The 17621-nt window shown below is 39.1% G+C and overlaps 1 protein-coding gene across 1 annotated transcript in view; it reads right to left on the reverse strand.

Moving 5' to 3' along the window:
• The window catches only part of LOC144607809 (proto-oncogene Wnt-3), a 60430-nt gene that overhangs the window by 16200 nt on the left and 26609 nt on the right, over positions 1-17621 (reverse strand). The window contains exon 2 of the mRNA XM_078424913.1: positions 15879-16120. Within this exon, the coding sequence (XP_078281039.1) occupies positions 15879-16120 (242 nt within the window). The remainder of the gene's footprint in view (positions 1-15878; positions 16121-17621) is intronic.

The raw sequence follows: 17621 nt of genomic DNA on the forward strand, positions 1-17621 counted from the left end.
AAATTGTCAATGGAACCAGATTGCGGAATTGTCAGTGAACTTACTCACTTCTGACCTGTTGGAAGGAGGGGCAGCTGAATGTGGTTGTGTCCACACTGCCCCGAGGGTGATGTCTTCAGTTTGATAATTGACTTCCAATCATATAATCATCCTCTAATGTGTATGAGCTAACTTTAGACTTGGGAATTTTCCTTTGATTCCTATTGACTTCAATCTTTTGTGGATCTATTTGATGTAACCATGTAACCTTTGAAGGTCAAGTAGCACCTTCATATCTAGTGCCATTGTCTTCACCTTACATATGAAATCCAGAGACTTTGTCCCCATTTGGATTAAGACTGGTAAGGAGGTCTGAAACTATGATTCTGGTGGAACACAAACTGAGCATTGTTGATTGATTAAGAAGTGTAAATATCTCTTGACGACACCTCCCATTAATCCGCTGATGATTAAGAGTGGACAAATTTGACAGCATTTGGCCAGATTCAACTTGTTCTTCTTTAGTGAGCAGCAAAGTTTTTCACTTTGTTGACTACACAGAGAAACATTCCTGTTTGCTGCCTGATTCTACTTTTCAAGGATGAATAGAATTCAGAAAATTAGAGATCTCATTAAGAATAGAAGTTTCATGCAATTTTGGAGTTCATTAACAAAATACATAAGCGAATGGATATAGATTTTGGCTATCTGATCTACCTACACATTTTGTGCTAAGGTTAACCTGAATCAGAACTTCATAGCATGCACAGGATTCCTTCAGGATGTCAGTTTCAATCTCAATTTAGCCCATAGTGCAATCTAGGGCTAATTTCGCCTTGTGTTGGGTTTCGCTTTGGAGTCTGTTTCATTGGGGTTAGAGAACACAGAGATGGAGAGGTTCATAAGGAGGGTATTTCACACCCATTGCAAGGTTTGGGTGAGAATCTTTGCGATTGCAATCTGGGGCACAGTGTAGCTCAACAAACTCAAAGCTGATAGATGAAAGGCATCTAAAGCAGGTTACAATGTGTTCAGAGGTTTTGGGTGAATCTATGTTTATGGAGTGTGGGAGATGGGAGCCTGGCCAGAAGACATCTGAAATGTTCTATCTAGAAGTAAAAAGATAATGGGTGAAGTTTTCCACACCAGATAATTTGAAGCATAGACAACCTAGGCAATATTTAAAATAACTATATTGGACCATTTGTTTGCTGAATAAATATAATCTCTAGTGGGATCATTAGCAAATACCATTAGATGAGCTGATGTCAATTCTATTCTATAATATACAAGGTTAATGGACAATTATCAAGGAGACTTTCTTCCAATAAGGCCACAAATGGTAAAGTCGTCAATAATTGCCAGCAATGTTAAACGCTCTTCAATGCATTATTTTTGAGGTACATACTTTAGGCTCTTTTTGAATCTCCACTGGTCTCAGTCTTCCCTTATTGATAGCCAGCAATGATCTAGGTTATGTTTCATTCATTTTATCAGTTCCACACTTTTACTACTGGTACAAAAATTCTATCATCCTGTGAACTGTCTGTGAGACCTTTGGTTAGAGTGCCACCATCCAGACAGAACCAAGTGCAGGTAATTTCCTAACTTCATACTACATATGCAACTGAAGTCCAATTTCATTTGCAGTGACTCAGTTATTTGGTCGCAAAAAAATGCATTCTAGGAACAGATAATAAAACAATGTTCCAGTTTTGTACAAATACGTCCAAAAAAATCTATCAACGTAATGTTTTTAATAATTAAGGAAGCAATGAGGGTAAACTTCTGGGATCGAGCTTTGAATCCAGTTCAAACTAATGGGGGGGTGAAAATTGCTTCTATTAATGGATGATAAGATTTGTGTGAACTCACTTTGGTTTGTACTATACCCATTAGCCTCAGGCATGACAACAGCTTAAAGAACCATACTCCATTACAGCTGCTGTGGGACATGGAATACATTTCTCCAAGTTTAGGTTGAGTTTGGCAGATGGGAAGAATTCTAACTTGCACGATCTACCTGACATGGAATCTAAAACTTGACCTGAAATGTCACCTCGGTTTCTCTTTCCACAGATACTCCTTGACCTACTGAGCACGTTGACTACATTTTATTTTATCTCAGGTTTCCAGCATCAGCAGCCTTTTGATTGTTGACTCTATTACGTAATTGTGAAAGAGAATGAATCTGTAATACATTCCCTTCCTTTTCACTAGCATAAACTGAATGTGGAGAAACATGACTGATTTTCTTAACCTATTGCTAATCTAAAATCTTTCAACCAAATTCCATCAATTCAATTGCTATTTAGGCAGTAGGACTAATGGGGATTGAACAGGAACTCTGTTTCATATATGGTTCAATATCATATGCTGAACCCACACATTAAGCAATCTAATTTTTATTGTCTGTTCCTCAATGTCATGGAGAATTGAAAGACCCCTTATCTACGCCTTCACATCACTGCATGGGACACTAAAAGAGAGAATGATTACACATTTGCTTTGATGACCTTTGCGATCAGTACCTCAGCAATTCAGTACTTCATGATAGCAGTTATGATACTGATGATTTTGACAAATCATATAAACCAACATAGACACGAGGCTGGCTTAATATTAAGACTAACAAATCACTGACTTAAAGTTAACAAATCATAGAGATGGTAGATGCACAGAGTCTCTTGCCCAGAGTAGGGGAATTGAGGACCAGAGGACATAGGTTCAAGGTGAAGAGGGAAAGATTTAACAGGAATCTGAGGGGTAATTTTTTCCACACAAAGGAAGGTGGGTGTATGGAACAAGTTGCCAGATGAGGTAGTTGAGGTTTGGACTATCCCAACATTTAAGAAACAGTTAGACAGGTACATGGTTAGTGCAGGGATATGGACCAAGCCCAGGCAGGTGTGACTAGTGTAGCTGGGACATGTTGGCCGGTGTGGGCAAGTTGGGCCGAAGGACCTGTTTCCACACTGCATCACTCTATGACTAAGACTAGATTGTGCAGCTGAATTTTTTTTAGAATTAAAGCATATTTATATTAGAATAAAGTATATAGTTCTTACTTTGCTCCTTTTTCCTTCATGCACAATCTACATTTTACACAATTTAATGTTTCTCTTTTTTTGTTGATAATTTGTTGTTTCCAGAGGTATGGAAATCCAGCGTTTAATTGCTATGGGAAGATAATTGGGAAATGGCACCTTGAACTGTTTCAGCTCTGGTGGTGATGGTAATTCCCTGATAATATTAGGGAGGATGTAACTAAGAAGGAATAATTATGTATTCCCAATTATGGTGTGTGGTAAGGATGGATACTGGCAGACATTAGTGTTTCCTTGAGTTTAGTTTATTATCACATGTACTGAGGTAGAGTTGCATGCTAACCAGTCAGCGGAAAGACAATACTTGTGCGCCCTACTCCCATGTTTCTAGGTGACAGAGACTGGAGTTTGGAAGGTACTGCAATGGAAGCCTTTGTTTGTTGCTATGTAATAGCTGTAGTGTGCAAGTGGTAAATATTCCGAGAGTGAGGTTTGAGCCCAGTTAAATAGATTGCTTTATCCAGGATTGCTCTACTGCTGGTATTGCTGCTGCAGCTCTCATCCAAGCAACTAGAGACATTTTCCTTCACAGTTCTGACTTGTGCTTTGTAAATGTTTTGAGAAGTCAGAAGGTTAATTACTTGTTGCAGGATCTTTCACCTACTCTCATAGCCACATGAAAGTTAGCTGTGGTCTAGATAAGTTTCAGATTAGTTGGAGATCATCCCAGAATGATGATTCAACAGCTAAAAGATTGTAATTTTCTGTCACTTGTTTATTGCTAGCATCCCATATTAGCACCAATGATCCAGAACCAGGGGCCACTGTTTAAGAATAAGGGGTAGGCCATTTAGAACAGAGATGAGGAAACACATTTTCACTCAGAGTTGAAAATCTGTGGAATTATTTGCCTCAGAAGGCAGTGGAGGCCAATTCTATGGATGGTTTCTAGAGAGAGTTAGATGCAGCTCTTAATGATGGTGGAGTCAGGGGGTGTGGGGAGAGGGCAGGAACAGGGTACTGATTGTGGATGATCAGCCATGATCACATTGAACGGCAGTGCTGGCTCAAAGGGCCGAATGGCCTTCTCCTGCACCTATTGTCTATTGTAAAGGTTAGATGGAGATTACATTTCTCTCTGTTCCATCTCAGAAATGTAGCCTCAGCACAATCAATTGATGATATCTACAGAGGGCCAAAGTTATAATTTCCTTAAAAAATGATCAATTTTGATTCCATTAGGTGGGGTCAGTAATTCAGTGAGAATGAGGGACCTATTTGATATCTTTCTAGAAAATTAAACATGTCTACTCAAACATATATTTGTAGAAACTCCAACAGCTAGCTGGCAGAGAAATTATAACCCATTATTCTAGGCTGTATCTAGAATCTGAAAATAATGCAAGTATTCTAATCCATGATATCCCCTTTAACAATAAAAAATTAGCAGATGGCAACTTTAATTAGCCTTTAAAGAAGCACATTAAAACAAACGATGGCACTCCAAAGGACTGGGTTGAGGAGCTGTGGCCAAATATTTGATCATTGATTTTAAGAAATGTTGCAAGTGAAAAGCAGAGGTGAAAAGTGAGTGAGCTTCATGCTTTATAATGTAGTATTTATCTGTTTATCAGTTCGTCACAGAAAGTTGTAAACAAACAAAACGAGAAAGAAAGTGAAAGATGCCACACAACCTTATGGGACCATTAACAGACAAATTATGAAACTACTAAGGTGCAATCCTTCATCAAACAATCTCTCTTTGTTACCATATGCAAAAGTAGTAAACAATTCTTTAAGTGATGGTGAAACTTTGTCACCATCTGGTGTAGCCACAAATGGAGGCTTGAATTTACAACGATGCTGACAGTCATACTCTTACTTTTATCCAATGTTTTCCATTGTCTGCTGTTAACTGTTTCCTTGGCTTCCTTGCTATACCTCACCGTTCGTTTTTCCCAATCCTCAATGGTTCATTGGTACTTTTTAAGTCACATGTGCCAAGGAAGAGGGAAATTCTTTTTTTCTGCAGGCAATTCAGTAAAATCTTACTCTACATGGCACAATTATAACTAAGTGCAAGAGTAAGAATAGTAGTACGGTAGTACACAAGAATTACCACTTAAGCACATAACATAGTTTACTATGGTCCTCGTCCATCCAGTACATCACAACAAAAAGACTTTTGAGAAAGGCCAGTTTCGGTTACTCCCACTTATTACCTCACAATGCTCCAAAACTCCCTTGATGTACACCTGATCCTGAATTACATGATTCATGTTGGGAAGACCAGGAAATAATAAGAACTGTGCTACAATTCGTCCACAGTACATTATCAGTGATAGAGTGCTGAAATAAACTGACCTCCACAATCAAAATTTTCAGTCATGGGGTGCAAAATGATTCTCGTTGTATTCTGTACTGAAAGCTGTTTGTGCTAAATATAGGAGAACTCTACACCCGAGGGTGGATGTGTGGAGTTCATGTATTAACATAAAAATAGACTGAAGTAGGAGTAGGCCATTTGGCCCCTTGAACTGCTCCTGTTCTCAATGAGATCATGGCTAATCATTTAACTGAGCATTACTTCCCTGTCCTAATGCCATAACCATCACTTTACTCACTATCCAAAAATCTATCAATCTCTGAATTGAATAGACTCAGCGAATGTCCTTCCCCACAACCATCTTGGGTAGATAATTTCAAAGACTAACCATCTTCTGGATGAAGAAAGTGTTCGTCTAAGTCCTAATCTCCTTCTTTTGTGACTGGTTTCGGAAACCCCAGCCATGGAAACGCCATCCCAGCATCCACCCTCTTAAGTCCATAAGAATGTCTTTGTTTCAATGTCATCACCTCTCATTCTTTTAAAGTTTAGACTGCACGGGCTCAGTCTACTTAAGGTTTCCTCACAGGATAATGTTCCCCACACTCTGCTTGGCTTCTCATGCTTGGAACGGATAGTCCTGAAGAGTGCGTGATTAATTTTCTCATTGTAGGACAAATCTGCATTGAATCTCCATGTTACTTTCTATACTGCTATTAGCCCCATAAGTCCCAACCACAACAGTGTTTCTGTTTCTCATCTGAGGCTCACTTATAAATCCCCTGACTGAGATTTGAGGCTTTGTGTGATGTTTTTCTGTGTGGATCTTGGGCAATAGATTCTGGACTTGAGGGACAGGAGAAGTCTCATCACATCATTTTTTCTGCCATTCCTAGTTCACCAAATGAGAAACCTTAATATTCAACAATCTCTTAGTTAGGTACATAACTTAAACCTTGCAGAAGCAACAGTTTCTTTCTACAAATAAAGATCAAGGTGGTACCAGGAATAATTAAAAACATGGAAAAGTATGGCAATATAATCAAGCATAAGACACTACCAATTACTGAAAATAGGGGCAACTGCTTAATAAATGATAGTTGAACAAAACCGTTTTCTGAGGAAATGTTCAGAAATCCGTAGATTGAATGGAAAGAACAGCAGAAAAATCAAGGAAATCACCATGGGACGTGTGGGAAGGAAGGGCAGGTAAGCCTTGAATGTTCACCACTTTCTAATGCACAGCAAGCTGCCATTAACAAGCAATAAATACTTTTATTGTTTTTTACATAGCTTTACAGGTAATTAGACAGGTCTAGAGGGATATAGGCCAAATGCAGGCAGGTGGGACTAGTATAGCTGAGACTTGTTGGCCGGTGTGGACAAGTTGGGCTGAAGGGCCTGTTTCCATGCCGTATGACTAAAGGGTGTCATTTCTGGCTCAATGGCAGCTCTCCTGCCTCACTAATAGCACAAGGGCAGACAAGTTTTAAATATATTGAGTGCTCAGAGGGGTTGTGTTTAGAATATATGCCTTCGACTGGGAGCATCAGTCATCAGGAAAATCTATTGTAACACTATGGATGAGCTTGCTATGAATTTCCATTCATCCAGTGTTTACGAGACTGCTGTATAGGCACTGGGGCTTCATGCTGAGAGCACTCAGTCAAAAAGACTACAACCAATTCGGTCAGAGTAGAAATCCACCATACAATGCAGATTTAACAACACAAAAATATTTTTAAGACATGATATATGAATTGCATAAATTAAGGTATGTTCCAAAAACTATCAAACTATTTACCAAAAGCATATCACATCACATGCTGCATTGTGGGAGCTACAAATTGTGTTCCAGATCTATGCCTCCAGTTTTGCCTGAGGTGTTAACATATTTAAAATAAAGGGATCTAAAACGTTATTAAAATAGCTAAAGAAGAAACCTCATCTAAATTCTTTAAGCATTTGTAATTGGTTTCCCACGGCTTTATCGCGAAACCAACATGTTTCCACACCCTATTTAGTGTAGTAATAGATAAAATTACAGTTGTATATGAATCCAAGTTTTAGACCACCATATTATTATTTTACACAACAAATCGTAATATAAAATCCAGTAATCCACCACAGCATTCTTCATTTCCTAGACTTAGAATAGGTTCTCAAATGTCCGAGACTTGATACTCAGTAATAGCTGAATCCAAGCCAGAGCCGGCACATTTAGCCCTATATCTTCCTGGCTAAGATCTGACAGGTCCTAAATATTCAGCAATTGCAATCAAACCTCAGATTTATGAAGCCGAGATGGATCAATTTTACATTTGGCAATATAGCAGGGATGATTCTTGTTGTGGGAAAGAAAGACTTTTAATTATAAAGTGCCATTCATGTTCTTTGGAAATTTTAAACCTTATTATAGAGTTTAGAGATACAGTGTGGAAACAAGAGCCTTCGGCCCACCTAGTCTGTGCTGACCAAGAATTACCCGTACACTGGTTCGATCCTATATACTGGGGACAATTTACTGAAGCCAATTAACCGAGAAACCTGCACATCTTTGGGATGTGGGAGGAAATCAGAGAACCTGGAGAAATCCCATGCAGTCACAAGGAGAACATACAAACTCAGTACAGACAGCAGCAGTAGTTCAGGATTGAACCTGGGTCTCTACCGCTGCACCACTATGCCGCCCTGTTAATGAAGAACGCACTGAAGTATTCTTACTGCTATAACATATGAATGCCCTGCAATCTCTTGTGGCCTGCAATGTCATAAAGACAAGACAATCTGGGTTTTCTTGAGTAATGTGTAGGAAAGAACTGCAGATGGTGGTTTAAATCAAAGGTAGACACAAAATGCTGGAGTAACTCAGAGGGACAGGCAGCTTCTCTGGAGAGAAGGAATGGGTGATATTTCAGGTCGAGACCCTTCTTCAGACTGAATATTGCTGAATATTAGGTGGGATGTTAGGAGAAATTCCTTTATTATTCTTCAGAATTCTACCATGGGATTTTGTTAGTTCATCTAAGAGGACCTGGGTCTAATGTCTCACCAATAGAGAGCTCTTATGCAATTCTTTACGATTAGTTGTGCCCGGGTGGGCTTTTAACCCATGACCTGAATCAATGGAGGGAGGGTTATCAGCAGCTTTTACAGTGACTTAATAAACAGGAACATATTTATCACTTGTTTATCTGTCTGCAAGAAGTCACCAGTTCATCCCCTGCTCTCTGCGTATCAATTTAATCAAAAATGGCCTCAGGCGGCTGAAAATGCAGGAGATATGCAATGTGCAGAAGCAGATGGAAAGGGAGATGTCATCGAGCAGAATGTTCCTACAACTGACACATATTTTGGTAGGGAGCCAAGCAATGAAAGAAATGTGGTGATAATTAGTAAACTCAACTGGGGTCGTCAGGCGTGTGGAAACCAACATACTTTTAACAATATAACTGAAAAGGGCCTGTTGATACGATATTTCAGCTCATTATTACCTTAGAGAATATTTTCCTTTTGTGTAGATAGCTCACCAAATTTGGTGATAAAACTCCTGATACAGGTCACCACCCAAAGCCTTTCACTTGCACATTCTGGCAAAGGTATGGAAATTATTTCAGCACCCTAAAGCTCCTTGTGTTTTGTTATGTTTGGAATGCTACCTGCAAAGAGAATCCTACACTGATTTTCAATTTACTCTCTCCTCAGTGTTCCCAAAAATTCCTTCAACAGTTTTGTTCAAACTAATACTGTGTGCCAGAGAAGCCTTATACTTTACAACACCACATATATTTTATATGACTTTATTGGATAAATCTATGCAGATTCACAGTATTTTATCCGTAACCTTGTACTGTGGTTGTATTGATGTGCAGGTTGGTTTACTCATTCTTAACATGGCTAGTGTAACTGTTTGGAACATATCAATATTGGGGAAGTTTTGATTCTGCTTAAAACAAATTTGGGCATACATAGAAACTTCATGGAATGCCAACATTAATGATTTGATTATGAAGTGAAGTCACTATCACAATATTAGAAATGGGCAGATAGTTTGCACATGGAAATGTCCCACATAAAACGATGTAATTATAACCAGATTATGTGTGTCAGTGAAAGACACAAAATGCTGGAGTAACTCAGTGGGTCAGGCAGCATCCCTGGAGAAAATGGATAGATGACATTTTGGGTCGGGATCCTTCTTCAGACTGAAGGGCACCCTCCTCTTCTTCAGAAACACATCTGGATCCTCTAGTCATCGAAATCTTACTTGAAATACAACATTTCTATTATTGGATATCTCACTCGATTATGTTTGGGAATAATGGATTTATTGATATACAAGTCTCTGAAAGGTAACCATGATCCCATAATCTTGACTCAATAATAACAATGCCATTCTTGGTAGATAGTTGATAGCATGACTAGTACATACTGAATTAACAGTTTTAAATGCCAATTTATTAAAATATAAATAAATGGCATTTTTTACATTATGGAATTGTATATTGTTGTTTTCAATCCAATTAATTCAGGTCATATGGCACTAACTAAATGCCAGTTTTTGTCTGTTCATCTAGAACTACCAAACCTACCAAATCTGTGTAATATGGTCGCTTTCTTTAGGTAAATTGTGCAAATACAAATACTTTACATTATATTCTTACATATCTCAATGAATTATCCTTTCCAAATCTACCAAACATCCAGAATGAAAATTGGGAAACATTAACATTGGAACAACTAACAGATTGATGCAACATTGTGTTAATTGCCTTACTAGCCATACTAATCGCCTACTTATTGTGAATTCATGCAATTGCAGGGTGGCAGAAGCAAAGTGCGTCACTGCGTTCTTTCAATGAATATAATGGAATATTATGAGAGATTGATCTGATTCTTTTTTATTGCTTCTAATCTTGTACAGGCTGATACAGAGGCATTCAGAACCGTGGATAGATTGAGAAGGATGACATTGATGGCTGTATTGGGAAACTGAATAAATAGATAATGGAGAATGAAACAAAGGGGTATGCTGGTACGATGAGAGAAAGAAAAGCAGAAGGTAGTCTGTATTTAATAAAATCTATGTAATTTTTATTGAAATAGATATCTGTTGAAAATCTAATTTATGTAGCTTTAACGCCAGAGACTGCAATAAAGGCAACAGAGAACATGACCAACATGATGTGTCTGAAACCCTGTTGCCATACTCCAATGCAACTTACCATAAACGGTCATCATATACTGTGTTTACAATAAATTTGGAAGACTTTGTTATCAATCCAAACTTTGACTCACCAAACCCTAACTGGTATTATAGATACATAAAAAGTCCCATATGTGACTCAAACATAAAGCATCCAAATATGCATGATATGAAAAGTTGTACAGCATGCAAAACTACCACCAATATGTATTGCTCTATATAATTCTATAAAACCTTATGAACTCTTCATACCTCCATGTGAATATTTTTCACATATTTGCAATATCTATCATGCAGTTTGTTGAAGATGAAGTGTTTTTCCAACACTACCTCACCCTCTTCCAGATTCCCAAAATGAGTCACCTGACCATCCTCGTATTTCACTTCCGACTACTGTTTCTAGTTTGAGTGTCGGCAAACAACAACATTTCTATTTGATTTACCTTGTAGCTTTTGCATCTCTGATAATAATCCGCATTATGGAAATTGTTTCTTTGCAAAGGTTTGTTCAATTTTAAAAATAAAGGACCCTAAACAAATCTCCAAGCTTCAAACTTTAACACATTGACAATTGCACTGGTGACCATCATGAAAATAAATGATGTAATTGTCCTCTTTACAGATAACCTTCATTAAAAAAATTACATTATTTTTTAAAAACTCAATTTCAGCAATCTTTAATTGCTAACTCAATAATTTCCCAAAGAAAATTGAAGTAAATTTTTACTTACTCTATTTCATGAAACTAAATTTGATGTTTAAAAATAAATCAAAAGACATCTATTTCCATTTAAAACTCAGTTATTGTCTATCTGAAGTGCTTTCCCAAGTATAAATTTAAAAAAAATATCCTTGGGTGCAGTAGGGTGAATTTAATGTTGAGAAAAAAAACAAATGGATTTCTACTCCTCTTTACTTGAATCCTTGACTTGACGAAAAGTAAATGGACTAGAATGTGAAGTAGCATTATCGAATTGAGTTATCCTTATCCCTTCTAAATTATAATCTTGGCAACAAGTCTCAAGTAAATCTTAGACTTGGATGGGGGGGTTGTTTCTGTTTATGTTGCCACAAACAAAGCTATGATTCAGCCAACCGTACAACAAGGCCAAATTCAAGAACAATTTATCAGTAGAAGTCCAAATGAAAACTCAGCTTGACACATTAATTCAATTTCTCGTTCGTTTACAGTACTTGAGTATTGAGCATGGTGCTTAAGGCGAATAGGGAAAAATCTAAAATGGATCTGAGCGGCAATGTTTCATACAGAGGGTAGTGCTTAATATGGAACGAGTTGCCAGAGATTGTGGTACACGATACATGGCTTGAAAAAGTTTGGAGGTATATGAAGCAGGTACAGGGACTATCTTGGTCAGGCAAAATGTAATAACAAGGAAATGCAGATGTTGGTTTACCAAAGAAAGACACAAAATGCTTGAATAACTCAGAGGGTCAATCAAGCAGCATCTCTGAAGAACATGGATAGATGTTTGGACTTCAGATTAATTGCATGGGGAGTGGGAAGAAAGCTGGCAGAGAGGAGGGGCTGACAAGCATGGACAGTAATAGGCGAACACAGGCGAGGGGGGTGGTTGATCGGCAGAATGTTGGACAAAGGCCAGAGATGAAAAAACAGGTGTGAGACAAAAGGATAAAGAATTGCAAATTGTGAAGCCAGAGGATAGAAAAGTTCCAAATTGCATAGCTGGAGGAAGGAATGTCGGTAGAGGGGGAGAGTGAGGGGAGAAACTAATGCAAGGTCAGCCAGGGTTCAGGGAAGGAGGGGGGAGTTTGTAGAAGTTATCTAAAATTGGAGAATTCAATGTTCATACCATTGGGTTGTAAACTGAAATTGGATCAACTGAACCTAAAAAAAATTACCTAATCTTGGTCAGGCAACTTGGTCGGCATGGACAATTTAGGCCATAGGCCAGTTTCTACGCTATAAAGCTCCAGGATTCCGTTTTAGTATTTTATTCCTAATTTTCAGCATCACAATGTTTTTCTTCAGTACTTGCATTTCTGTCATGTGTTCAATGAAGGAGCATATGGAAAGCAGCCAAAAACTAACACCAATGCTAAGAAACTAATGTGTAGAAAAGAATGGCAGATGCTGGTTTACACTGCAGATAGACACAAAAGGCTGGGGTAACTTAGAGGGTCTGGCAGCATCTCCGGAGAAAAGGAGTAGGTGATGTTTCAGGTGTAACTAGAAACTTGCAGGAGGAAGGAATGCATGGAGAGGTGGATTTTCAGAGTTTAGAACCTAGATGGTGAAGAAATGTTTACCAATAATGGATGGAGGGAACAGAAGTTATGCAAGAATTAAAATTTGGTTAAAATCAAAGATTTGGAGGTTTGTTGGGCTGGGGGAGTTTGAGGATTAGAGAAGGGAAATGAAATGATTCGAACAGAATTGAAAATAAATTAAACTGGAAGATTTGAAGAGCAAGATTAATCCTTAAAAAAAGTTATTATCCAAGTATATTTGAACCCTAAAACAATGCTCCAATATCATATGGACCGATGCATCCATTGGAGATTAAGTGCTCAGTCTATGGAACAAGATCCCTATGTGGTCAGTGTGTCTTATGCTGATCATTTAAATACAAATTAGATAGCTTTCCCTTTGAAAGTAATATTTTTGATACAGTGAATGAATAATCTGAGATATAACATATGGTAAATGCAGGTAGACACAAAATGCTGGAGTAACTCAGTGGGACAGGCAGCATCTCTGGAGAGAAGGAATGGGTGACGTTTCGGGTCGAGACCCTTCTTCAGACTGAAGGAGGGTCACGACCCGAAACGTCACCCATTCATTCTCTCCAGAGATGTTGCTTGACCCGCTGAGTTACACCAGCATTTTGTGTCAACCTTAGATACACAGTTGACTTGCTTATCAGTGATTCCACTGCTAATACCCAAGTATATATGATGATATTTTTTGTTGACCTCTCAAAATGAAATTCTTATCATTGTAACATTAAGCACGTCAGTGAAATTAAATTAGCACCATCCTACAATCAATTTAGCTACTGTCACACAGATTCAATGGAACATAAAACGATTTGAGGAACTTGGCACATGTCCCTTTGAGGATTTCATTGCGTTGTGTTTGGTAACTGGCACACACAATAAATCTGTCATTATTGTGTACATTCTGATGCCAGGTTTGATTTTATTTCATCACCATACAATCACAAAAATACTGTGCCAGAGGTTGTTGGAATGCACTTGCTGCATCTCATATTTCACTTAGGAAGCTTACAACCCAGTAGTACGAATATTGATTTCTCTAACTTCAAGTAACCCCTGCATTCCCTCTCTCTCCATCCCTCCCCCACCCAAGTCTCACCAGCTTCTCATTCTCACCTAGCAAACAGCTAACAATGGCCTGTTTCCTTTATCATTGTTGCTTTTTGCATATGTTTCATTCATTTGTTATATATTTCTCTCTACTTCACCGTCTATATCTTTCGTTTCCCTTTCCCCAGACTCAGTCCGAAGAAGGGTCTCGACTCAAAATGTCACCCATTCCTTCCCTCCAGAGATGCTGCCTGTCCTGCTGAGTTACTCCAGCATTTTGTGTCTGTTGCTGGAATGAGTTTCTCCTCACCTTTAAGTTAATTGACATTGCATTGCAAGATGGTCATATTTGAGCGAACAATGGCACACTGAAGAGAACAAAACAACCGGGAAATTAATGAATTTGGCGAACTACAGTCTGCCATCAGTTAACCAGTGGGCTGCTTAGAATGAAGGAGGGAGAGGGAGACAAATGATCAAGAAGGAAACATGGCACATTAAGAGTATAATTGGCCAAATAAGATGTAAAGAGAGGGGAAGGTTAAATTAAAAGAGAACCACGGAAATTTGGATGTATTATATTTTATAATTATAGAAACAGACAGAACACCTGTTTTAGGGTTCTCTGGAGCTGTAAACCCATACTGTGTTTATTTCTCTTTCCCACTTGCAGTTGTAGGAATGGTGTGATTGCACTCGTGCATGGTATGATCTGGCTGGGGTAGCAAGCAAGATAAAGCTTCTTACTTTATCTCAGTACACGTGATAATGATAAATCAATACCATTACTTGCAGGAGAGGAACTCGGCCGTTTTACTTGTTGACTTTATGGGTCTCTGAAGCTAAGTGGCAACGCAGCCGCAGCACAATCTCAATAGTATCGTCATGACATGGTTAGAAACTTGTCCCAACTTTCTGAGGATTGATCTATATTAATATGAAGATTAATCTTGGAATCATCTTTGATCAAACCCTCTCCTTCGACAAACACATCAAACACATCACAAAGACAGCCTTCTTCCACCTCAAAAACATTGCCCGTCTCCGTCCATCCCTCTCCTCCACAGCTGCAGAAACCCTCATCCACGCCTTCATCTCCTCCCGTCTGGACTACTGCAACAGCCTCCTCTATGGCGCACCTTCAAAAATCATCAGTAAACTTCAATACATTCAAAACTCCGCTGCCCGTCTACTCACCCACACCCCGATCCGTGACCATATCACCCCCGTCCTTTACAAACTCCACTGTCTCCCCATCCCCCAGAGAATCCAGTACAAAATCCTCCTCATGACCTACAAAGCCCTCCATAACCTGGCCCCATCCTACCTGACTGACCTCCTCCACAGGCACACTCCCACCTGCACCCTCCGCTCTGCTGCTGCCAATCTCCTATCTCCCCCCCCCCTCCGGACCAAACTCAGATCCTGGGGGGACATGGCTTTCTCCATCGCTGCTCCCACCCTATGGAACTCACTACCCCAAACCGTCAGAGACTCCTCCTCACTCACCACATTCAAAACATCGCTGAAGTCTCACCTGTTCAGTACTGCCTTCAACCACTGAAGGTTACCTCACCTTCTGTCTCCTTTCTCTGTTCGTTTACTTATTTATCTATTTATTCACTTCCCTATGTTCTTTAAATCCCTGTAAAGCGTCTTTGAGTGTATGAAAAGCGCTATATAAATGTAATGCATTATTATTATTATTATATGCTTCACCAAAAAAACAACAACCCCCCCCCCCACCTTGCTATTTCAAATGCATGGTATTTTGATTGGTTATACAAACTATTAAATTTGTTTTACGAGGGTAGAGTTATTCTAAGCATAGGTTTAATTCGCCCATTGGGTAATCTTACTCAGTAAAAGATTTTGTGTGGTTTCATAGTGTAAGCATTTCTCCACATAATCTTTCTTTCTCGATTTTCACTCTCCCCGCCCCTCCCCTGAATGGTAGGTGTGTTAGTATTCCGCCATTCTCATCTTGCCTGGGTGTGTCAGCTTGAAATACCTTTATCCAAAACGGGCCCGAAGATGGCCAGGTTGTCATTGATAGTGGTACAGTTCCACCTCCTGCCCCGGAACTGATGTTGGCACTCCTGGATTCCGATCTTGACTCCCTCTGCCACACTGGGCATGATCTCGATGTAGTTCCTGCAGAAGCGGAGTTGCTTTGGGACTAGACCCGGGATACTACCGCAGAGGATGGGTTGGGAACCGAGAGACGAGTACTGATGCCCCAGAGCCAGAGACCTGGACAAGATAAGAGATGGTCAAACCAATGCAATTAAGGAATTATTTGTTTAAAATTATTTCATTATTACTCAGAAACAAAGACAAAATATTGAACCAGCATGCTTAGTTCATTCTTATTACAATCGTTGACATTTATTCGTTCCCAATTAGCAGGAAAGGCTACATTTCCTCCGGTGTTCTTCCACGTCTGAGCACGAGTACTTGTGAATCTTGTAATATTGTCGTCAAATATTCGGTTAGAATTATTCATTTTTCAATTTCTAATGCAATTACTCTCCCACTTAATTATTTTTTGAGGTGGTTTCGTATACGGCAAGTTTGCCGGCGGTTTTTCGTTTGCACCGAACTCTTTTGCTAGCGATCTGTTGGCACAGCGCTGATGTGCTTTTTATTGGGACGTTTCAATTTTTAATAAACATTCTGCGTAAAATAACTTTACAAACATCACACCAACAACCATTTCCGACTTTTCTGAAGTTAACGAATTTAGGGTAAAATTTGCAATGAGCAGAAAGATACAGAGTGCCAGGTTAACGGAGGTTTACAGATCTAGGTGACCCAATGTCTTAATTATTGCCAATTCTGGTTTTTCGTCTCGAAACTCGTGGGGGCTTAAAGGTTCTTGCAGGACCAAGATTCCAGTTCACTGTAATTGTATACTTCGAACTGTTTTGCATTCCAATAAATGTTCCTGGCCATGACATCTGGCCAGTTTCCCTGGCTGTATTCCTCGAGTTGATAAATTCCTCACTCCAGCAAAATAAAAACATTGAAAAGTTGCCAGATAATTATTACACCAAGACACAAAGGATTGCAGATGCTGGAATCTTGAGCAAAACGCAGCACTCAACGTTACTGATAGCCGATCAGATCCCAGATTCTGGCCTTGTGTCCGTCGCACCTTTTGATTTAAACAGTGCTTATTTAAACGTGATTTTGAGAGTTTGGTGAAACACGTGTACACGTCCCAGCTCCACCTGTGAACAAACATCTACGTCCAACGTCGCTGTTTACAGCCCATCGGGAGCTGACGACGCCATAAGGTCAATTACCGACGTTGATCGTCAAAGAATTCCGCTCAATCCAAACCGAATCGAACTCGATGGGGTATAAGAACCCATCATTGCCTTCCAAGTTAACTACTTGGAACGTGTTTCATAATTGTTAATCGTTTTATAAATTGAAAATAATTAAATACAATGATAAATGCACGACGTCAACAAAAACGTGTTTTCCCCACTAATATAGTGGGCAATCTGTTTAATCAGAAGACACCTTCTTGCTAAAATATAAAACAGCAAAACTTACTTCATACATGTAATAGGCCGCTACACTTCCGAAATCAAGAAACACTTTGTATTATCAACAATAAAATAACCACACTAGCATAAATGCATCTAAATCTGATCAAGTGATGGAAATAAATTATCGATATCTAAACTCAGACAGTCACAAATGAGCACCTGACTAGAAGCACTGATGGCCGATGGAGACGATG

Source organism: Rhinoraja longicauda, chromosome 29 (genome assembly GCF_053455715.1).
Source record: "Rhinoraja longicauda isolate Sanriku21f chromosome 29, sRhiLon1.1, whole genome shotgun sequence".
Lineage (NCBI taxonomy): Eukaryota > Metazoa > Chordata > Chondrichthyes > Rajiformes > Arhynchobatidae > Rhinoraja > Rhinoraja longicauda.